Here is a 25,049-nt window from a genome sequence, read left to right as displayed (position 1 = left end):
TACAATATCCAAGTCTCTCTGTGCAATATTTTCAAGATATACATCATTTATTGCGATATTTTGTGTCTAATGTGGTACTTTTTCCTCTTAAAATGCCCTGACAAGACTTAATCCAAAGAACTAAGACTTAAAAGTGCTTAGAACTGTTATTTCTTCATGTAGTCTACACTGAAATGGAGCAAAGGATTATAGTATATGTAGTTCCCTCTGTCTTTTTTAGCTATTGCTGCACCATAACTCTTAGTTTAAGCAAAGAGACTTGTAATTTGATATGTTGTGATGGCCCATGATATTATTGTGAGAAATTTGACAATATGATATCACATATTTCAGGTATTCTAGTGTTTTTAAAGGTACATGGCATAACTTAACTGGTATAACTAGCATATACTGGCATAACTGGTGGAAGGTCAGTCACTTGCTTGTCTCCATGGAGATGTCATTGCTTTGTTTGTAATGTTCCATGGTATGACTTTAAACATATTCATCCTATCATCCATGATTCGTGTTTCTGTTGCTCAAAAATGTAAGAATTCTCTATCTGAATAGGGTTGCTTCTCCACAGATCTGACCTATATTGTAACATATAGTTGTCTCCCTTGAGATAGATATTTAATCTCTTTCTAGGAACATTCTAGACAAAGCAATAACATCTCCATGGAGACAAAAGGGCGAGTGACCGCTCCCCAAGAAATGTTGCGCAATGCAAATTTAAATTGTCTATAGTCGTTATAAAGAGACATCTTGTATCGTGAGAACCCTAGTTGTACCATTTTATATTAAATTATATTCTTTATCAAAGGAACATTGACGTCATGATTCTAGGCGCAGTGGACTTCCAGTAACCGCGGTGACGCTTTCTCTGAGTAATAAACATGACGTGGACTGGACTCGATGTGTTTGGTGTGTTGTTAATCTTTTATACCTTTTGTAAAATCTGACACATTTATGACATCATTCAAGTACCTACCGTTAAAATTACAAGACACGTTTTTTAGTCCACCTGTGCACTTAAAATATAAATGACTCATCCTTTTTCCTTTTTAAAAGGAAGATTAAGTGTACTTTGGAAAATAGGATTTTTTGAAGCTATTTGGATTAATATGTGTTAAAACATGACTAGTGTAGTATGAGCACTAATTCAGAAATTTAACCAAATTTTCTATCAAAAACAGACAAAAATAAAAGCATGTTTTTTCCATCTTGTGTTTAATTGCACTGAAAAACAGAAAAACCTGCCTTCACAAATCTGACTCTTATTTATGAGTCAGCAAATAAGTGTAAGGTTTGTGGGGCCCTCTAAACAGGGCTTATCTCCATGGAAATGTTGTTCCTATGACCACAATATTCTACCCGTCGTCCATGATTTTACAGACTCATAAAACGTATCTCCATGGAGGATATTTTGTTTCCTAACTTTCTATTTCCATGGAGTCATGCAGGTGAAGTGCCACCTCCACAAAGTAGCATATCTTTAATTTAAAGTAATAAACATGAGAAATGTTTACCTCAACTGTGTACATAATTTATACTGTTATTAATTAATCCAATTTTAATCAAGATCAAGATTCATTCATTTCTAATTGTCAATGATCATCTTATCATTGTACTTTGGAGGAAGTAGTTAGACGAGATCTTTTTAAATTATATGGACTGAAAATCTACCTTGTGAAAGCAATATTGAAGCCATTTTTATTTTGTTTGTTTAAAGAAAACTTCTAATTTAAAACTAACCTACGAAATAATGTCAAGCAACAAGAGCATAAACATATCAATGGCAGATACTAATCGATACTGAAACTGGTTTAGAATGGCCTACATTTATGTTTTTATATGTTCCTTGAGGTGTCAGAAGTCAGTTTTTGTGTGCTAACTCCTCTCACCATACAGTACTTACCTGACGTAAACTTGAGGTTAGACTGTATCATTTAACTGGGCCAATGGCAGAAGAAGTTTTATATCTTTGACTTACCACATTTTTGTAATGATTTCCTGTGCACAAACTGCTTCATCCACATTACACCCCGAGTCGTAAAACTTCACAGTGTAACATGTCTTTACTCCTGTAATGGCCTGTTAATGTTTTAGCTGACGCCTTCTGTGGCCCCGATCCAGATCTATGTCAGCCTTAGCAGAAGCAGTTGACATTAATGATTATTTGTGTATAGTGTATGTTAAAGGTCTTATATTATGAAAAATTAACTCTTGTTCACTTTAAGCCATATTATAATGTTGTTACCTTCTCAAAAACATATTTGGAGTTGTGTTTTGTTTCATGTGTAACCCTTTATTATAAGTCTGTCTCCATCTCCAAAGATACAGATTCAAAGAGTAAATGAAACCAAATTTTTTGGAGTTATGATTGATGAGGGTCTAAAGAGGAGGTCTCATAGAAATTACACTAAAGGCAAAATTTCCAAAGCCATTGCTGTTCTGCATAAAGTAAAGTTCTCACTAAATAGTGTAGCATTATTAACTTTGTATAACTCTATAATTGCACCATATCTGATGGACTGTGTAGAAATGTAGGGGTCAACATGTAAAACTTGCCTACAACCTTTATTTATTTTACAAAAAAGGGCCTTGAGAATTATCATCAAGAGAGCCATCCAACCCATTATTTGTTCAACTTAAAGTGTTGAAAATGCATGATATTGTTGACTTAAGAATCCTCAAACTCATGTATAAAGCAAAGTGCAATGTATTACCTGTAAATATTCAAAGTCTGTTTGAGATAAGAACAAGCCACTACAACTTAAAAGGAACCTACATGTTCAAAAAAAGCCCAGCTTCAGAACCAAGGTTATGGAGCGAAAGGAGTTCATTCATGGAAGAGTCGTGACAAAGAAATAAAAGAATCAAGTACAATGATGACATTTAAGAAATATATCAAATTGAATGCAGTGTGTATGTATGAAAAAGAAAACTAAGTTGTTGTTAATAATAGTGGAGATTTCTGTTTGCAGTTGATTAATAATTGAACTGAAATGTAGTCATTTGAAATGTTTTAAGTTGATGTATTGTCTGGAAAAGGGAAAAGGGGTCAGATAACATAAGATGACTCTTCTTTCTGCTCCTTTTCATTAATTTCTTGTATGTTGATGTTGTGACACTGTTGATGTCTTTTTATACTTTATGAAAGAAAATGCTGTTCTACCTTGTGATGTCCTGAAGCAGTAGTTTTCAAGTTAACAGCTACCTTTTAACTTTTGTTTAGTAGAGACTTGCAGTTCCAGGGTTGAAATCATCCAAATTATTCTAGTGAATGTGTATTGAATTCAAAAACACGGCAAGATTTGTGTAAAACGTGTGAATGAAACAAAACACAACTCCAGGTATGTTTGCAATGAGGAAACTTCATAACAGAGATCAGAGTTTCAGGTGTTGAATGATAAAATATTAGGACTGTTGCCATAGCGATTCACAATTTAAAACTAAGTATGAATGGTAAAAAGTCCTCAAAATGCTGAAAACAGAATGCTGAAACTCATGGATAGCTGTACTCGTTAGCGTAGTAGTAATAGGTTGCATTCACATGATTGAATTTCATGATTTCGTAATTTCAAATGGAGAGCAGGGGACTGTATAACTCTATGTAAGATTTACGAAAGAAATATCCCAACTTATGATACACAAATGTTGAATATTATTATTGTTTGTTATTTGCTCCACACTTTTGCCATATTCATCTTGTCACCTTTCAACTGACAATGATTGCATTTTTGGAGGTTGAATAATGGTTAGGGATTTAACAATGACTGAAATATTGTGATATCGTATCGTCAAAGTTTTCACAATAATGTCATGGACCATCACAATATATCGAATTACAAGTCTCTTTGCTTAAATTAAGAGTTATGGTGCAGCGATGGCAAAAAAAAAGACAGAGGGAACTACATAGACCATGATCCTTTGCTCCATTTCAGTGTAAACGAAAAGAAGAAATAACAGTTCTAAACACTTTTAAGTCTTAGTTGTTTGGCTTAAGTCTTGTCAAGGCATTTTAAGAGGAAAAAGTAGCATATTAACAGTTTTAGCTGTTTAGCCTCCACAAAATATCGCAATAAATATTGTACTATGAGATGTATATCGTGAAAATATTGTACTGAGAGATTTGGATATTGTTACATCCCTAATCGTGAGCGATTGGTGGGGAGACCATATCGTGAGTTTTTCAATGATATCGCAATAAATATCGTACCGTGAGATTCATACAGTGGCGATATTGTATCTTGAGACTTGGATATTGTTACACCTCTAATAATGGTCGAATAACGTTTTGAGATTATAATGAAAAAAATAAGATGCCCTGAAGACCTTGAGCTTTGGCTTTTTGTTTCATGTGGATATTCCCAGTGAAGAGATATTATCCATATTACCCAAGCCACCTAATCTGTTTAAACAACATTGATTGATTCTGTGCTAATATAATGATATGTGCATCACTAATCTCTTCTTGTGGTCTGTGTTGGCAGGTGGACTGGCTGCTGCCCGGTTGTCGTGGTAACGCTCCACCTTCACCATGCCGTTCCCCTTCGGCAAGTCACACAAGTCCCCGGTCGACATTGTGAAAAACCTGAAAGACAGCATGACGGTCCTGGAGAAGCACGACATCTCCGACAAGAAGGCAGAAAAGGTCAACAAAAACGCTATACAATTTGAAGTTAGGATTGTTTTAATTGGTAGAATCACAATGGGTGCAGTTATCTAGGAGATGTAATGTCCTCTAAAGGTAACTGAGTCTTTATGAGGTCTTATTTAGCTCATCAGTGACCACCCACCACTTGGTTCTGGAAATTTCTCATGCATTTTCCCCATAGACTTTCACAAAAAAAATATACAGTAAGTTTGAAGACTTAGTCAGGGCTTATCAGCTTTAGGGTAATGTCCAAAAATCTGATTCTGAAACTCTATAAATGTTATTAAATCATTGCCAAATTTTAAGTTTTATTTGCACTGAAAATGTTTTATTTGGACTGAAATAGTGTCTTTAAACTCTTGTTATTAGAATTTTGCAAAAAGTGGGCTCTGAAGGAGGCATAACTGTTGAGCTTCATTATATGTAAACCTTCCAACCCTGTAGTTGGGATCTCTTCAAAACATAATCTCAAATGCATGTATTGTGTTCTTAAAAAATTTTGACATGCTTTTAAAATTGTGAGAACTGAAGCTTGATTGAGAATGTATGTTGTATCAAAATACCGTTTATAATAGCATAGAGTAAATGTGTGATACGAATGAACAACAGTCAATCAAACAGTTATTAAAACATAATAAAAACATTCATAATGCTACATCACCCAGCCATATAAAGAGTAAATACCTGTTTTTTCAGACCTAATCCTGGAAAAATATATCGTCATGAAGGGTAACTGGTGCAAATATCTTTCATATTATTAGAACTCGTGATGCTCTTTATTTGTTCAGCGCCTTCTATGCTGTTTATACATTGGAACCATATGTTATTATAAGAATGTTTTAACAAAAGCTCAAATGTCACAAGGTGTGTATGAGACGTGGGCGGTGAGTTTGTTTGATGAGAGAAGACAGATTCCTCGAAGAAAAGGCATCCATTTTATCTCAACTGAATCTTATCTTGAATAGAAAAGACATTTTAAATTGTTGAAATCATTGTACTGTAATGTCGCACAATATGGCATTGAACTGTCTCCCTGGAGAAGAACAGTGGCCAAGTTACAAGCCAGATTTGTTGTTTTAGTGTATTTTTTTTAGCGATTAAAACACTTGTGGCTGAATTAAAGGCCCATATTACGCTATTTTCTGATCTCTGTTATAATATTGTTTCCTGATCACACCATACCTGGAGTTGTGTTTTGTTTCATTCACATGTTTAACACACAAACCCTGCAGATTTAGGCTGAGTTCAGATCAGAAAACACTCTGTTCTACCTTGTAACGTCATGCGATCATACAGGAAGTGCTCCATTGTGTTTTTAAACTCCACACACTTTCAGTTGGAATAATCACTTGGATAATTTCAGCTCCAGAATTGCCAGTCTCTACTAAACAAATGTAAAAGGTAGCTGTTAACATGAAAACTACCACTTCGTGACATCACAAAGTGGACTAACAATAAAGAGTCATTGAAATGTGTGTGAATTAAACAAAACAAAACAGAACTCCAGGTATGTTTTTAAGGAGGTAAAAGCTTGCCGATACATCTTAATGCCCACAAGAGTCAATTATGTGTAATATGGGACCTTTAATGCAAGATATACATTAAATGCATTACTGTAGAACATTCCGGGCAAAGCAATAACATCTATACAGAGACATGCAGGCGATGCACCCCATAAGAAAACATACTTAGAAAATGTACCTCAAATGATTATTGTCTTTTTTTAATCACAGTTGTTGGTTGACGAAAGCATAAATATAAGTGTATATGTACAAGTAAAAAACAAAACAAGTAAATTGCATGAAAAAGGTAAATACACATTTTGATCGACAAAGAAACCATTAGCCAATAAACTGACTAAACATCCCTACGTCCTTACTATTGTTCCATCTCTTATTTGTGTGTTTTTGTATCACAGGCGACCGAGGATGTGTCCAAAAGTCTTGTGGCCATGAAGGAGATTCTGTACGGTACAAATGAGAAAGAGCCTCAGACTGAAGCTGTGGCTCAACTGGCTCAAGAACTCTACAACAGTGGTCTCCTCAGCACCCTCATCGCAGACCTACAGCTCATAGACTTTGAGGTGAGTGAAATACATGTTTATTTGAATGGGAATTTATTTTTCAATTGGTGAAAGATTGGCAGGTGAGATTATGGCATTATATATGGGCATTTATCTCATTTAATCTTTCTCAAAGCCAGATTTTAGCTCATGGTTTAAAACTTGATTTATGCTTGATGCATCTGGGAGGTCTGCACGGCCAAATTTGTCACTTTTTCTAACTTGCCTCTTCTCACGGCAGTGTCTCGAGAAAATGTGTGACTATACTGGCAGTTTATGTGGAAATGAGTGGGATTTCCTATTAGCTACTTTTCAACACTCTACCGTAGGGATAAGACGAGATCTCGTGCCATATATCATGAGATTAAATTGCCTCGACTGTGCGCACACGGGAAAACCCATCTTGCAAGATTTTATCTCAGTTTTTACATTTGGCACAGGCGTGAAAGAGTTACGCACCTCGCTCAAGCCCTGAATAGTTGTATATCTTTAAGCAGCTGTAGCTAAAAGACTCCTCCACATACAGACATAATTCGGTCATTCAGTCAACTAGATCAGATTATTGTAAATTATTTCAAAATCTTGTCTCGTCATGTTCTTGTGGGTCCTATCTTGTGCCTTGTCTTGTGAAAATTCTGTTTCATCTTACCCCTAGTCTGGAGCCACATGAACTCCACATCCGTAAAATTAAATATTAAGAAAGACAAATGACACAGCAATGCTCAAAAAGAGAAGTCGGAGGGAAAAGGCTTTTATGATTTACAATGATAACATAATAACAATACATACATCCACAACAATACAATACAAAACAATACTTATACAATGCCAATACATTCAACACCGATATAGGAGGATTATTAGACTATGTCACTTCCACAGACACAATTTCACCTTTATATTATTCATATTATGTTTCTATGTGACACACAAACATAGGCCTATACAAACAGTGTATGTGGGCCTGTTTATGAGTTAAACTGAGCATAGCCTTTTTAAATGGTACATGGCCTGAGCATCCCGGGCAGTTCATAGTTTGAGTGAATGCGAAATGGCAAAGCCTCTGCAGTGGTCCCTTTGAGTCACATTCACAGTGACCTAGTGCCAATCTGTCCGAACATGCATGAATAAGACGTGTGTATGTTTGTTTGTATGAGAGGAGGAGGTGTGGATGTCATGTGGGCAAACTGGTCTCTAGTTCATATGTCAGACAGAGGAGATGCAAAGACTGACTCACCTCAAAGCCAACCGTGAGTCACCGCTCTGTGTCAGCTTCCTCCTCTGACGCCTTATCTGTGAGATTGTTAAAATAGCAAGCTCTGGGAGGACTGTATGTGCGAGATTGTTTTGTGATTATAAATGAATGGCAGGATGATTCAACAGAATAAAAATAAATGGGTAGATGGGTGGAATAGCCAAAAATGATACTTAAGTAAAAGTACTATTACTTCAAAAGGATGCCACTCAAATATAGGGGTGTGCAAAAATATCAAAATATCGATATATCGTATTGTTTAATGTGATGATACAGTATCAATATTGTGGACTGCTGTATTGATATATCGGCAAAAGTATTTTTTGATATATTTGACTAAATAATTTTGTCACAGCACTACAGTTTTGTTGCTTGTTTAGAGGAAGGAAACTTGTTTATGTGACACATTTGACGTTTTCACTGTTTTGATGATTAAAATGTGTGTTCCATATTCACTTTACACAAGGTTTAACAAAGACTTTTAGACAGCCATGAGTTAGCCTGTATTTTTTTTATTGAATCTTATCGAATTGTTTTGAAATATATCATATTGGACCGAAAGCTCACTGTATCAAAATATGTATCGTATCATGGCCTATGTATCAAGGTATGTATCGTATCAGCAACTTCTTAATGATACCAGCCCTACTCGGGTAGAAGTAAAAAGTAGTATTCCAGACATTTGTTGAAACCTTGAGTAAAGTATCGGGAAAAACTACTACTGTACTTAAAGCTGCATTATGTAAGTTTTCTAGTGGAGGCTCTGTCAAATACTTTTCTGGATGGAGCTTTGTCTGGAAAATTTCCCAGTATGGAATTAAACCTTTCTGCATTCATGGAGACCAAACCAGACCAAGTTACTGGTCAGATCTGTGGAGAGGCAACCCCACTCACAGTCAGAATGCCTGTTTTTCTAGGCATTTTTGAGCTATAAAACCACCTGCAATTTAATAAAAGTAGTCAAAGAAATAACATCCATAGAAACTAGACCGTAACGGACCCCCAACCAAAAAGTTACACAATGCACATTTAAAAGTAAGTACCGTATTTTCCAGGCTATTAGACGCGCTCTTAAGCCTCCAACCCCATCAGAAAATGACTGTGCGCCCCGCAACCCAGAGCGCCCTATACACGAATCCACTCAGGTGTCCCAGCACGACTTCAGTAAACTACAAAGCCACACCACCCGCAGAACAGCAGACAACGACCACGCAGCAAAAAACACCCGCAGCCACACTCCACGCCGACGAGGAACGGAACGGAGGAACAAACCGAAAAAGCGAGTGCAAGGTGCCACTTCTAGACACAACTGAACAACTGAGTCACTGTGAACACGCCAACAGTCCAGTGGTCCCACACAGCACCCTCCCTACACACCACAACTGAACAAAGCCGAGAGTCACCATGAACGCGCCAAACAAAGTCCCACTGACCCATCCAACTATTGTGTTTCATTTAAAGTCTGGTGCTGTTTATTTGTGAAAAAAGTTTGAAAATAGACCATTCAATGACAGTGCACCTTATAATCCAGAGCGCCTAATAGCCTGGAAAATACGGTAAGTAAGTAAAAGTAATATTAATGCAAAACTTTATTACTTAATAGAAGTATAAACCGTTGGTCAAGGAGTAAAGTATTTGAGGAAACTGTGACTCATGTAATTGTAAGAGTTGCTTTTTGGGTGTGATTTGTAATTTTCAGTGAATTTTTAGGGCACTGCTCAAATTTTCTGGTTGAGGGCACGTCAGACAACTATAGGCTACATTACAGGTCAGATCTATGGAGAGGCAACCCTATTCAGAGAGAATTATTGCATTTTTGAGCAACAGAAACACCCGTATTGAATAAACGCTAGATTGATGTGCTTATTGTCATACCACAGAACATTCCAGACAAAGCAATAACATCTCCACGGTGACAAGCAATTGACGGACCCTCCACCAGCTTTTGTCACTTTTAGACTTACCCACAGTGGGATAAGTGACCAAAACCTTTATTTAAGTAAGTGAAAATAGGCTGTAACTTAAGTAGGCGTAAAAGTATCAGAATGTTTATTATAAGTTACTTGGGTAAATATAAGTATTACTCTCTGTTTTTAAAATATTTAGAGGCAACAATGTCTGATTTAAAGATAAATTATAAACTTGTATCCAATACAATCAATGTATGGTTATGGTGGTTGAATAGTTCAATAAAAAGGGAGTACAGGAAATGTTTTGATTGTAACAGGAAATGTGAAAAAATAGAAAGAAAATGTGTGTACTCTTGTGCTTTGGAGGAAGTTCATCCGGTGTTAAAATAGCTTATTATGCTTTATCTTGTCCGTGTCTTGTTTTGTGTGAGTTGATGTGCAAGATAAAATCCTAACTCACACCGTCTAAAAATGAGCAGAACCTTTTAATTATATTCCATTAACTTTTAAACACTCCATTACAGACTTGAATAGATGGAGAGGATTAGATCAGGTAGGGCATCTGTGCCAAACCTATAATACCTATTGTGTAATATATGAACCATGAGAAATATGACCGTGGCAACAACCTGAGAAATACTGTATATAGCCAAAGGTTCAGTACAAAACAAACTATGTGTCAGGTGATAGTTGATTTTGGTGTTTGATAACAACAGTGTTTTTCGGATTGTGTTCACGCCTCTGTCCTTGCCACTATCTAAAAAGAACATCGGTGGTTTAATGTTCAAAACAGAAGGGTCAAGATATGTATATTTTATTGCAAAGTCCTTTAAATTCGCATTGTGTAACTTTTCTGGTGCAGGGTCCATTAATTGCTTTTCTTCATGGAGATGTTGTTGCTTACTCTGGAATGTTGGTGTGGTATTTAACCTTTCTATCTTCATGGATTTCAAACCAGACCAAGTTACACGTCAGATCGGTGGAGAGGCAACCCCGTTCACAGTCAGAACACCTGTTTTTTGAGCTTTAAAACCACCTGTAATTGAATAAATGTAAGGTAGAGCTGTTTAATGTCATACTGTGGCACATTCCAGACAGCAATGACATATCCACAGAAACAAGCAGGTGATGGAGCCCCAACCAAAAAGTTACATAGTGCACCTTTAACTTGTGTATGTTAACCTGTTTAAACAAGTTGCAGATTTTTTTCTGTTTAAAAATAACTTGTTTCGGTTTTAATGTTTTTAAAACAGTTTGCAGTGGTCCAAAGTTCTTCCTCATTCTGAGCATCCTAATTATGGTGATGAGTTTATAAGTGCTTTTCTCAACTGTGAAACAACTAACATGCTAACACACACTTCCTGATTATCTAACTGTTAAACCTTTTAGAATTAGATAAAATAATCCTTTATTATCTTCCATGGGAGAAATTTGTCTTGGGACAGGGGATCACATACTTTAACACAAAGATAAGACAACACAGCAACGTAAGCAACGTACAAACATTCACCATAGAACAGATATAAATATGAGACCAAGTCTGACCATGAGTGATGCACCAACAGGACCTTTAATTCAGTTTTGATTGCACATTTCCCCTGACTTATGTGCAGTTTTGATTGCACATTCTCTAAGCCTTTTACTTATATTTTTTATGTACACTATCTGAGTTTAGCAGATTAATGGCTAATGGCACAAAAGAATGTTTGAATCTGTTCAGTTTACAGTTTGTGACCTTGTACCTTCTGCCTGATGGTATCTACTCAAACTGACTGTGAAGAATATGGGTTGGGTCACTGGACACCTTAGTACCAAGCTTCCTAACAGTCTCCTCAAAAATTTGCTGAACTGAGCTAGGGGCCACACCCATTATTTTACCCCCTCTTTTAGTCAAGGTAAAGATTTGTGATTTAAGTTTGACTGGCAGGTTACCAAACCATGCTGACATGCCATAATCAATAAAATTGATTCTATACATGCTCTGCAGACACTACACAGATGCAGACACTAGACAGCGAAAATATGACCTCAAGAGCTGCTTATACAATATATCTGTACTGGGGCAAGACAAATTTTGCTCCCATACATGGGAAAGAAACGCATACAAGACCTTTTGCATAAATCGTTGTGTTGTTTCTTATCTCTCTTCTCCAGGGGAAGAAAGATGTGGCACAGATTTTTAACAACATTTTGCGGCGTCAGATCGGCACCCGGACGCCCACAGTGGAGTATCTGTGCACCCAACAGAACATCCTCTTCATGCTGCTCAAAGGGTCAGTCTATATATGTGTTATTGTGATTCTTGTTTCACTTATTTTATTCATTGATTCATTCTGTTGATTGTATTGTTTTTTTCAGCTAATCATGTGAAAAATATGCAGATGATCTTTTGGTTTTCATGGTGTTCACTTTGTGACTCAGTGATTCTCTTAGTTGTATTAGTTGTATAACCCAATTCGTACTAAATAATTTATTTAATTATTATTTACTTTGTTAGGGGAAGTAGAGATAGACCGATATGCATTTTTTTTCATGGCCAACGCCAATACCAATTGCTTAGAATCCAGAGTAGACGATGGCCGATAAGCTCTGTTGATATTTTTTCACCAATATGTAGGGCCAAATTGTATTATTTTTCTCAAATGATGTTATTTTTATGTAATTTACTACAAACTCACACAAAGCCCCTTTGTTACCACCTTTAAGAGAGCTGTGTATCACATTTAGTGCAGTTATCCCTTCGTATTAAAGTGTTAAAATAAAGTTGCGTGTGTATTTTTTAGGTAGCAGACTGACCAAAACAAAATGTCGTCCTGTGCTGGAGATTTAAGGCTGGTAGATGATATGCTATGGTTCAATATATCAGTCTGTCTCTAATGGGAGAGGGTGACATTGCTGCTCTTGATGGCCATGTTCACAAGCACAAAATCTGGTTATAAACAGATTTATGGATCTTTTTAAGCTTATGTAAACGGCACGCAAACCACAAAATCTGATGTGAGTAATCAGGGGGACCATAATCAGAAACAAATCAGTTGGTTTTGCTGTTTACATGTCATTTTAATAGTCTTATAACTCCAAAAATCTGATAGTAATTTTGAATGCATGTTACCGCAGCCATTGGTGCTGCTGAGTGAATGCAGCTCACTGGGTGTAATCTAAACTTGATGGATTGCTGGTTAAATAGTGGTGCAGTTGCTCACTCTAGTTATTTATTCATTTTAGTTTTTAATTGGCATTGACATATAAATAACAGCACAATTTCATAATCACAATCACATTCACAGTTTAAACACTGCATTGTGTAATGATGTAGTAAAGTCCATTTAATTGTACAAAACCCCATCGCATAATACATAACCACTGTAATCATTATCACAGCAATAATGGAGTGCCAGTACAAATGTAAAAGTAGTGAGTGGCTACAGTTACATGCTCAATCTGATTATTACTACATTTACTAACTAGATAACTAAAATGAACTAATTAGTATCTGATTTCTAGGCCTTTTAAAATGTCATAATCAGATTTTGGTAAGCAAACCGTAGCTATAAAATTGGGAAAATCATGCATAGTAAATGTATTATATTGGTTAGATAACAGGAAAAGGTGAAAAATACCTCTAAAAGGAGCCAGAACTTAAAGGTGCATTGTGTAACTTTTCTGATTACAAAGTTACATAGTGCACCTTTAAGTGAAAAAGCGATTGCTACATTTTTGCTTTGTTCATGTGTTTGTAATGGTTGTGTGCAGGTACGAATCCCCAGAGATTGCCCTAAACTGTGGTATTATGTTACGGGAGTGCATCAGACACGAACCTTTGGCTAAAATCACTCTGTGGTCGGAGCAGTTCTACGACTTCTTCAGATACGTTGAGATGTCCACGTTTGACATCGCCTCTGACGCCTTTGCCACGTTCAAAGTAAGTCCAACACAACAGTATTCATTTTATGTTACCAGTGCAGCCAATGTGAAAATATTACTGGTATGAAACACTATTTATATGAAATAAAGTCGTATTTTTACACTTAGTTTCCCTATGAAAATGGCAATAAACATGATATTTGAGGTTAAGATAATCTTGTACAATGAGATAAACAGTGGCTATGTATGCACACCAAAATCAGATTATTTCCTGATTTCTGGACCCTGATCCAAAGGCTGGTGATTCGAATTCCACTCTCGACATAAAAACATCGTTGGTAGAGCAGTCAGATCTACTGGCCCACAGGTTGACGGTGCGATTCCAGCTCCCACAGATGAATGCTGTCTTTGTCTCCTTGGTCAAGACGGTTAACCCACTTCACCCATTTTGAGTGCCCTAAAAGTGGAAAAGCACTAAATAAAAATGTGACCATTGTGACGAATTGCAGATAGAAAGCAGATTACTCGCATCAGATTTTGCAGTTTATGTGTTGTTTAAATAAACTTAAAGGACTAGAAATCAGACAATAACCACCCTTTGGTGTAAACACCGCTTCTGTGCTGTCTGCAGTCAATGTTTCTCATAACAGAATACACCAGAATGGCCCTTTTATTATCTAAAATTCTTCCCATAGTCTAAAAAGAACATGGACTAGACACTGACATCACAAAATCTCACGTTGTTGCTCCATACATAACATAAAAAAAAACGCTGTTCAAGAATACTGCTTAAATATATAAGTGACATTCAAACTCCATGAAGAGTATGAAAGAAAATGATTAATATAAAACGTATTTGTAATCTATGGGCGCCATTGCTTCATTGCATATACATTAGGGATGTAACAATAACCGAAATATTGTGATATCGTATTGTCAAAGTTCTCACAATATCGTGGTCCATTGTAATATATCGAATTTACAAGTCTCTTTGCTTAAATTAAGAGTTATGGTGCAGCAATAGCTAAAAAACAGAGGGAACTACATAGACCATGATGATTTAATGAAGAAATAACAGTTGTAAGCACTTTTAAGTCTTAGTTCTTTGGATTAAGTCTTGTCAAGGCATTATAAGAGGAAAAAGAAGCATACTGTGAGATGTATATCGTGAAAATATCGTTGCGAGAGATTTGGATATTGTTACATCCCTAATCGTGAGCCTCCCCACCATCTTGAGCTTTGCCATGATATCGCAGTAAATATTGTACCGTGAGGTTCATACTGTGACGATATCATATCATGAGACTTGGATATCTTGCACCATTAATATACATATAAGATATTTCTCAGTTACTACAGTCAGATACGTAATTACTCGAACATATTGTTAAATCAAAGTCAAAGTTTGTGCATTTGATTCTCTAATTAAAAATTGTGTAAAATTCTGTTTAGGACCTCCTTACGAGACACAAGCTACTGAGTGCAGAGTTTCTGGAGCAACATTATGACAGAGTAAGTACAACTGTTCTATTTATAAATGCCTAACAAGCATTACGACGCATTATAGTGCTGCCAAAATTGTTTCTGTGAAATGTGGAAAATCGTATTACATTTTTAGTTCAAATCAGCTTTCTGATTTTGAAACGGACATCACTGTTAAATATCAAAGTACAAGTTTATTGGCCTGTCACGATAATTACTATGTTGACTTAACGTTCAATATATGATAGATGGAACAATACTTTTTGTGAGTCAATATTTATCGTGTATTTCTTTTTCTGGAACATTTCTGGTTATTTTTTGGCTACATGATAAAATTTAAGATGTAGAACGGTTTAATTAATTACTTCTATGATTATTTACAGAGACTAACAATATTTCGCGTTTAGAATAGTTTTTTCAGTTTAAATCAGTGGCATAAATTAGGTTGACTATTATTTTTTATCATCTATATTGTTTCTCAAATTTGTTATTGTGACAAGCCTACAAGTCTGTATATATTAGAATAGAAATATATTTTGGGCAGGTGCTTGTTGTGCAGTGAACCTGATCTGCAGTATCAAGTATCAATAAAAGAAGTCAGAGGTTTTTTTCCAAATTAGAAACTGTAGTGAACCAACAACAAGTACATTGAGAATTAATTACTATATAGGCTGCGTATTAGGTCTATGTTTATAATATTACATCTAATCACATTAATTAAAATGCAGAGCCTCAAAATCCCTCATGTACTTATTATTCAGACATTTGTATTGGCTCCTAATACAATAAAGTGTGTGGGTTTGCTTGTTTGGCGAGCTCTGCCTCTTTCGTAACATCATGTAATCAGGCGCTGGTTCTGCCGTCTGTGAGCACAAAGTAACTGTCAGTCTGTTCCCATTCTCCGTCTCAATACAGCCACGGATACAATTGAGAAACCACTACAGAAGTCATAATGTCAAATGTTAAAGGGCCAATATTACGCTATTTTCCGAGCTATGTTCTAATGTTTCCTCATCACGAACATACCTGGAGTTGTGTTTTGTTTCATTCATTCATACATGTTTAACTATCATGACATCATAAGGTGGAACAGAGCATTTTGAGCTTTGGAGATGTAGGTAGACTAATAAAGGATTACACAAACATGGCAGAATGAAGAAACACAACTCCAGGGATGTTTTTGCGGAAGTAGCAGCATTATAACATGACTTAAAGCTCTCAGGTCAGTTGTGTGTAATATTTCTATAGTAAATTGTGTAACATTATATTTGGTATTACTGACAAACTGTTGACAAAATGGGTGAATAGTGTTTGTGATAGTGATGAACTAATTTCCTGTGTAATTTGTATGCTATTCCTGATACTTCTGAGTCATAAAACCTCTTCTCTCAGGTCATGACATGCTTTAGACTCTGTGTATAGACCAGTTAATTATCTGAGGACAAAAATAGCTGGTTTCAATCATTGATTAGTTATGATTATTCAATGAACTTGTTGCAGCCTAGTGAAATGGATGGCATAGTATTTTATTTTTCATTGTTCATAATATTTATTTTAGGTTTAATTTGTTCTTATGGCCGACTTCACAAATCTTAAAACAAAAAATATATATAGAGAGTATTTCTTTGTAAACTATACCTTGAAATCATCTTGTAGCCCCGTTGTAATCATAGACTGTACAGTATAAAAAAGTGGACTAAGAGAGTGTGACGTCACCTACAGCGTTCGGCTCCAGTCAGATGAAGCTCACGAGGCTAGCAGTCATGGGAGCGAATTTGGAGCCAAGTCATATTAGGAATAACAATTTATTTATGGACCAAATAGCAAAATAAAAAACACCGGGGTTATATAGAGTGGGTTAATAGGAACACTTTAAGATCAAAGTGACTCATGGCTCACTGCTGCAGTTACAGAGAGGGATGACAATTTTTCAAAGTTAAGTCAATTGGAGTCGATGGAGCCAGAAGTGCCCCCATGAATACTTTCTATTCGGAACGTGCCGCTTAGTGGGTTAGCTATGTCCATTTATATGTACAGTCTGTGCTTGCAACTTCTATATGAGGAACCCTTCAATTAATCTTAATCTTTACATTTTTCTAGCTCTGTGACATAAGAAAACATTTCATAGACATTTATCAATTTGAATATTGAAAGCTCTTAAATCCAGAACTGTATATTTTAAAAAAAGTTTAAAATCCAAATGATGTTATATTGTCTATTAATCGTGACATCCATAATTATAATTTATGGAATTATGATTCTTTCCTCCCTTGTCTCACTTGTATTTTCTCGTTTTGTCCAGTTTTTCAGTGAATACGAGAAGTTGCTCCACTCTGAAAACTACGTGACTAAAAGGCAGTCTCTGAAGGTAAGGAGCAGAGGTCGTGCAGTGGTGCAACTCGTTCAAAAAGCTATTTAAAGATGGTCACGGCTGAGGCTTGGGTTACACCTAAACCCCCATCACCACGTCATGACTGCCCTCTAGTGGCCGGAGCAAGTATTTCACAGATGACTCATGTGGTCATTAGAGAAGAAAAGGCGAATTGGACTAACGCACATGACTCCCAGCTACAGCTACAGCTACAGCTACAGCGTGGGGAAAGACAACTGGATAATTATGGTGCATTAAGTAGGCTGTGCAATATATCACACTGGAAATTGCTATTTGAAGTGTTGCAATTACCAAGTTATACAATGTCCTTAGAACAGATATGGCGCCAGTATTAAGATATACCACTGCATTAAAAAGCCACTTTCAATTCAGTTGACTTCACAGAAGTCATTTGATTATACAGGATTTGTGGAAAATGCTGCAGTTCTTACAGCTTTAAGTCCATGAAGTGATCATTTTGTTCACTGATCTTATATGTCTATCATGCCACAGATTACGTAAATAACCAAGAAGCTTTTGAGACACTTCTGGTATTCAATATTTGGTCTGCTGCTGGGGCTGATAACTCATATTTATGTTTTAAAATCCATAGCGACACCCACAAATATATCTTAAGTTGAAGCAAAGATCACTAATTAACTTTTCACTTTTGTAAAAAATGATAACAAATTGTATTTATCTGGGTATAAAATAATTGGTTACATATTTTCTCCTCTATAGATTTTGACTCATTAGTTTGTGCAAAAAGGACACTTGAATTAGCCTGATTTATCAGCCGGTTTCACTTCGTAGAAACCGTCTGACCTCACAGTGTTAGAATTTGTTCACTCGACGGTAGGCAGGTACTTTTTATCATTTAACCAATCACTGCTATTTGGTCGTGACGTATGTAATGTGCCGCTAATGGGGCTAACTGATATATTAAGCTTTTCCCAGATTCCGTTGGAAGTAGGGCAATAACATTTTTCCCCTTGATAAAATTCACCAAACATTCTCTTTGTTGTGGCTTTAAATCCTCTTGGGAATCGTTGACAGCACTGAGTATATGGCTCTTTGTTGATTGGCTGGTGCCCAAACTTGCACTTCCAGGGTTTTTGCAAACCGTCTAGTGTATTTTAATTCCTGACCTAGTCGTTGGAGAGAAATTAAATTGAGCGGAGGCACTAGGTGGCGCCAGCCTGGCTACACTTGAATAGGGAAAAAAAAAAAAAAAAGATACAAAATACTGATACGGAAACTGCTATATAATCCATCCCTAATTTCCGTCCATGTATGTCTCCTAGTATGTTATGTATCCTATTATATCTTATCACAGTAGTCTGCTTGTTTTGCCCTCTGTGTACTCTGTGTCCCCTAATCTGACCTCCTTTTTTCCTTTTATCTACTCTCAAACACTACTGCTGCTTCATGCTTTGAAAAATGAGCTGTGAACACAATCGATATGATGTAATATTTCTTCTTGTCTTCAGTTACTGGGAGAGCTGCTTCTCGACCGACACAACTTCACGATAATGACGAAGTACATCAGTAAATCGGACAACCTCAAACTCATGATGAACCTGCTCCGAGACAAGAGCCGCAACATACAGTTCGAGGCTTTCCACGTTTTTAAGGTACAACCCGTGCACCCTGCACAATTTCTACATATTTACATATTTAATGCAGTCACTTACTAAAAAGTTTTTATATAGTAAAGGTCCTATATTACGCTAAATCAACTCTTGAAGCTGTAAGCCAAGTTAGAATGTTGTTGCATCATCAAAAGCATACCTGGAGGTTTTGTTTTAGTTTCATTTACACATATTTCAGTAATCCGTTATTAGTTAGTGTCTACGTCTCCAACCGTTTTCCTCTGGTGAGCAACCTTTATAAAACGAAATGCCACAAAGAAAGTAGAAGAGCTATGGCGAGCTTTAGACAGGGTACATTTAGATGCCTGTTAAACATAAACCATTACCCATTCATTAGAGCACAAGTCAGGCATCAAAATGACACATTTACAATGGTAATTATTAATCAGATTTTAGTTATTAAGCGCTACAGGAGCTACAGGTTGGAGACTCCTGCTCTAAATGATCTGTTCCACATTGTGATGTCATGAATCAGTAGTTATCAAGTTAAGAGCGACATTTTACCTTTTGTTCAGTTGAGATTGGCAATTCCAGGACTGAAATTATCCAAATGATTCTAGTGAAGGTGAATGGAGTTTAAAAAAACAATGGACACAATACAGGCTTTGTGTGTTAAATATGTGAGAATAAAACAAAACACATTTCCAGGTATGTTTGTGATGAGGAAATAACATTATAACAGATCAGAAAATAGTATAATACGGGCTCTTTAAATCACAAACATGAGGAGAGATTGATATGAAGTCTGCAGATGGAACGTAGCAGTTGATAAATCTGGTGAAATTAATATAGTCTTTCGTAGGATTAATGCACTTGTACATGATCCCAGACAAACTAAGAATAAAATAAACTGAGTGCTTTTCATGTAGATAAAATAGTAGCAGGATTAGGGTGTCTTTTCAAAAAGTAAAACAAATATATTGTTGGAATTATCTTAACAGTAGGACTGCATAATTTGCCAAATGTAACAGATTTCAGATGATGGTTCAATCTGATTTCATGCAAAACTCAAGTGGATTATTTCCCAGTAAAACATTTAAAGACAAAAGAAAAATACTTAAATTAAAAGAAAAATGAAAAGGCATTAATAAAGCAATAATAATAAAATATGTTTCTCAAACTGTGTGGATGTCTGTCTGGCTCTTCTGCAGTTGTAATATCTGCTTAATTCAGAGTCAGTTATATACACAGTTATGTCCTGATTTGGGTTAGTTCTTGGTTAGAAATATTGTAGAAATGCAGTAATAGCTCTTATAAATCATATTTTCTTTCTTCATATTAATTCATTTATAAGCAGACCAGATCAACAATTTATTATTTGTTTTATTAGTTACAGGATTAGTTTGTCTTTTTGTCTTGTTTTAAAAAAGGAAAAAAAAATGGCATTAAGCATTTTTAAAGATGCACTCTGCAACTACATTTACACTGATATGAATCCACGTATCACCGTAGAGGAAATGATCTGCGTATAGACATGTTCTTTCTGTGTCTGCAAGTCTTCCCTATCCCCACAGCTTTGAGCATATTTGTTTGATTTACAGAAGCAAAACTTAAAACCACATGGCTAATTTGTACAAACTAAGCGCTCATAAAACAGCTCAGTATTCTGCGCTGAAGTGGTTCAGCTTCTGTCAGACTAAAGGACACGACTCAGTGAATTATATGTGTTCTTTCTGTGACAGAGGGGTGCTCTGCTAATGCTGAGTCTGTTCTGTGCTTCTATCGCATGGAGATGGTTCATGTTAAAGTTTTCAGAGATTATACATCTGCAGGTCGTACACACAGACCGTATGTATGAATGGACATATATTCTAGCCTCTTAGCGTTTTGGCCGTGAATTACTTCGTGACGCGTAGACCTACGTCAGCATATCAGCATATACGTGGACGTTTTCAGGCGTCCACACAGAGCCAGATCAGATCCATACTCAGATGAATTCGTGGAAGCTGGCGGCACCAGATCGTTCCATCTCTGGAGCTGTTTTCAATCAAATAAGTGTGGACGAACACTGCATCCACAACAAAAACAACTCAAATACATACTAGTGTGGACGGGGCCTGTAACTCCATCGCCTGCTTGTTTCTATGGATATGTCTTTGCTCTGTCTGGAATGTTCCACAGTATGACATTAAACAGTTCTACTTTACATTTATTAAATTACAAATCTGACCTGTAACCTGGTGTAGTTTGGACTCCATGATGATAGAAAGGTTTAATATCATACTGTGAAACATTCCAGACAAAAAAAGTAACATCTCTATGGAGAAAAGCATTTTAAAGGACCCTCCACTAGAAAAGTTACACCAACACTAATCTCTTATACAATCAATAAAAAAACAAATATATAAAACAAATAAATATTACATTAAAACACACATTACATAAATTAAGTACATAACTATTTTTAAAAGTGCACTGAGTCAGGAAATAGAACTATGTCACTGTACGCAACTATCTAGGTCTACTGTACACATCTGCTGAAACAAAAATAAAAAACAAGACTTTCTCTAAACAGTTTTGGGGTCAATAATACGGCATAACAGGAAACAAAATGGATCATGTTTCTCTATATTTTCCGTTTCAGGTGTTTGTTGCCAACCCAAACAAGACGCAGCCCATCCTGGACATCCTGCTGAAGAACCAGACGAAACTGATCGAGTTTCTCTCCAAATTTCAAAACGACCGAACGGAAGACGAGCAATTCAACGACGAAAAAACTTACCTGATCAAACAGATCCGGGACCTCAAAAGGCCTCCACCCCAGGAGACCTAAAACTGGACCCAAGGGAGACCAGGGAGAGCCTGGGACCAGGGCTGCATATGGACCCTAATGCAGTGGCTGGTCTGGCTTTGGATAAGACTTACTCCCAACAAAAACTAACGTCAAATATCCCCAAATCAACCTATTGGAAACCGCCAGCTCCTCCGCTCCAATCTGGATCGTTATTTTAACATTTTGCAACTGTTTTCCTTTAAATATAGATGCTGCTGCTTTCTTGCACACTTGAAACATGTAACGTGTACTAGCCAGTTCACAAAACGTATAAATTAATGCCAGAGTTTGCTCATTAAAATGGTAGAAACATTTTAAATCAAACACACAATAATCCGTACTGTGTCAAAGTCTTGTATTTTCAAAGAGACTATGAATAAATACAACAGTAAAATGTATAAAAATTTACCAAATTTCACTGATAATTAGATAATCGAGATTGGAATTGCTTTAGAAAGAATACGACAAAATAGTAAACCTTGACCAGGAATGACATTTTAAAATGGTATAATGGGTACAATCTTTAAAACTAAACATTTTAAGTTACAAATTTTGGTCAGCATTACAAAATAGTAAAGATTTTGAACACATGTGATCCAGGCATTACAAAGAACATTATAAAGAAAAAAAAAAACAATACAAAATTACACAAGGCAACCAAATTAGTCCTTAAAAATGTGTTTATTCATAGACTTTTTGCAAAATATGCTGTAAGAAAGCTATCAAGTCTTAACACAGTACTAAATGCACATGCTTTTTAACAACAACAACACAAATGAATGAGTAAACCGTGGTATCAGGAACTATATAATTAGATGTATTGTGGTCTCTAATGGCCAAAGCTCCATCAGGTCTCCAGTCTCCAGTAATGAAACGCATGCGCACCACCTACCGCCCTACCACTACAGTGCATCAAAGCCTTCATCCTTGTTCAGCATCTGTGGTTTGGTCTAAATGATTTATGGGAAAGGGCTCTTAAGAAGCATCAGAGACGTCAATCAAATCAGGTCATGAAGGGTAGAGCTGCACATTATGAGAAACTAAGCAAATTCAGACCAGCAATTGCGTCGAAGGTTGCAAAAAGCATCGGGGGTGTTTGGGGAATCTCTTTTCGATATGGCGAATTTAAGTTAGTATTATGAGTATATAGGTTTGAGCCCAGTTTGATCCGGTTTGGGTTTGGTTTGGGTCATTTCTAGTCCTGGTTTAGAATCTAATTTTGTTGTGTGGCGTGTGTGTGAGTTAAAATCCAAAATAAAACCATGATTTCACCAGGACTGAATAACGGGTTTGTAAGAGCGAAATCAGCTCAGTTCAGAAAGAAAATACAAACTTATGTCAAAATCAAGACCAAACATACAAAAAGGTCTAAACAATGGAAATCTAAAACAGAATTTCACTGGAATTAAAATGACTAAATTAGGGCTGGGATATAAAGCAAAAAGAAACAAATTTTTTCTCACAATCATGATTTTCCAGTTTTGTTTTGTTTATTGTATCAAGAGGACATGCTTTTAGTCTAACATTAACATCTAAAATCCAATGAATTCCATCAGAACTGAACAAAACGGCTCCAAATGACATGCTTTTATTGCGACTATTTGATTAAAAAACCTTAAGGTCATGAACTATTTGAAACCACTTCTTCATTATCAGAATTTTTAACACTTTTTTTTTTTTTTGCTGTGTTCATATTGTGCAGCTCTAATGCGGGTATTGCTCTGTTTTAACTCAAAATGCAAAGGATGAACTTGCCAGAATTTGATTTCTTTATTGTAATTTTGGGACAGGGTTAACGTGTACATATGCCTTTTTTGCTTTGATTCATTTTACATTAACATTATTATTACCGTCACATTTTTGGTTTATTGTATCAAACCTTCTTAGCGCAAAGATGTTAAAAATGCACATTGTAACTTTTCTGGTACAGGGATACGCCGCATGCTTGTCTCCATGACGACGCTGTTACTTGGCGATGCATGTTCCGCACTATGATTTTAAACTTCTCTTGTATTTATTCAGTTACGGATGTTTAAATTGCTGAATAATATTGAAAAACATGTGAGTGGCGTCGCCTCTCCGCGGATCTGATCTCGACCCTGAACTTGCCTCTTGCTTGTCTTCGACGATATAGTTTCCTGCAATACTTTGGAACTTTATAATAGCATTTCCATGGAGACAGACTGGCGGCGGACCCTGAAAAGTTGCACAGTGTGGCTTTAATTCACATTTCATTTTGCGTTTTCATATTCTGCTGAAAGGGTTGTTGCTGGCTTTTGTGGGGTTTCTTCTTGTACATAACTTAAAGGGCCAGCACACAATTAGCTAATCTATAGGATATTAACAATTGTACAGCAAAGGAATGTCATGCGATGTCAGCTCTGAATCTGTTTATCCTTTTTTTTTTCTCCGTTTTGACTTTTTGACAGTGAAGCGAGTCATTTGGGAGAGCATTAAAAACAAAGCTTGCCATCTGCCACTTTTTGAGGTGCAAACTTGTTCACTATTTTGCTGGTTGCCTGTGCTGTGGCAATTTGGCATGCCATATTTAGTTTCCCTTTACTACTCAATATTCAAGCTTTGGAAGGGTTTTATAATTCCAGTACAATTACAAGTGCTAAGCATTGTGGGTAGCTGAGTTATCTGGGCATGAGTGCAGCTAAGTATTACTACAGTTCATTTGCAGTGAATTGCACGGTCACTCTTGTATGGTTTACATTCAAACAGCTGTAGTACGTTTCAGCGCAGGGACTTTGAAGATTTGGTCAGATTCATCCTAATATAATATAACTTCATTGGACTTGCATGCTCCTCCATTGGCTGTGCATGATGCTGTACTGAAAACGTTGTACTGGAATTGTTAACTTGCCCCAGTATTTAATTACACTGAAATGACTGATTTCCTCTGACCACGTGGCCTGGTGCGGACTGGACTCCAGTTACAGCACAGAGCAGTGTGTGGGTGCTTTCAGAAGTGTCAAAGGCCTGGGCCCTGCAATTAAAATAAATAAAAACATTTGGAATAATATGTCTCTTTTTGT

At 36.3% G+C, this 25,049-nt stretch overlaps 1 protein-coding gene across 1 annotated transcript in view; it reads left to right on the top strand.

Moving 5' to 3' along the window:
* The window catches only part of cab39 (calcium binding protein 39), a 30,789-nt gene extending 5,755 nt beyond the window's left edge, over positions 1–25,034 (top strand). The window contains exons 2-9 of the mRNA XM_055166797.1: positions 4,476–4,636; positions 6,558–6,722; positions 12,021–12,139; positions 13,620–13,788; positions 15,183–15,242; positions 17,515–17,580; positions 19,074–19,217; positions 21,820–25,034. Of these exons, the coding sequence (XP_055022772.1) occupies positions 4,523–4,636; positions 6,558–6,722; positions 12,021–12,139; positions 13,620–13,788; positions 15,183–15,242; positions 17,515–17,580; positions 19,074–19,217; positions 21,820–22,008 (1,026 nt within the window). The 5' untranslated portion in view covers positions 4,476–4,522 and the 3' untranslated portion in view covers positions 22,009–25,034. The remainder of the gene's footprint in view (positions 1–4,475; positions 4,637–6,557; positions 6,723–12,020; positions 12,140–13,619; positions 13,789–15,182; positions 15,243–17,514; positions 17,581–19,073; positions 19,218–21,819) is intronic.
* Positions 25,035–25,049: the final 15 nt, after the last annotated feature.

Source organism: Boleophthalmus pectinirostris, unplaced genomic scaffold (genome assembly GCF_026225935.1).
Source record: "Boleophthalmus pectinirostris isolate CB_2022bp ecotype Guang Dong unplaced genomic scaffold, ASM2622593v1 HiC_scaffold_9, whole genome shotgun sequence".
NCBI classification, from domain to species: Eukaryota; Metazoa; Chordata; class Actinopteri; order Gobiiformes; family Gobiidae; genus Boleophthalmus; species Boleophthalmus pectinirostris.
The sequence above is the reverse complement of the archived record's forward strand: the minus strand, read 5'-3'. Positions and strand labels throughout refer to the sequence as shown.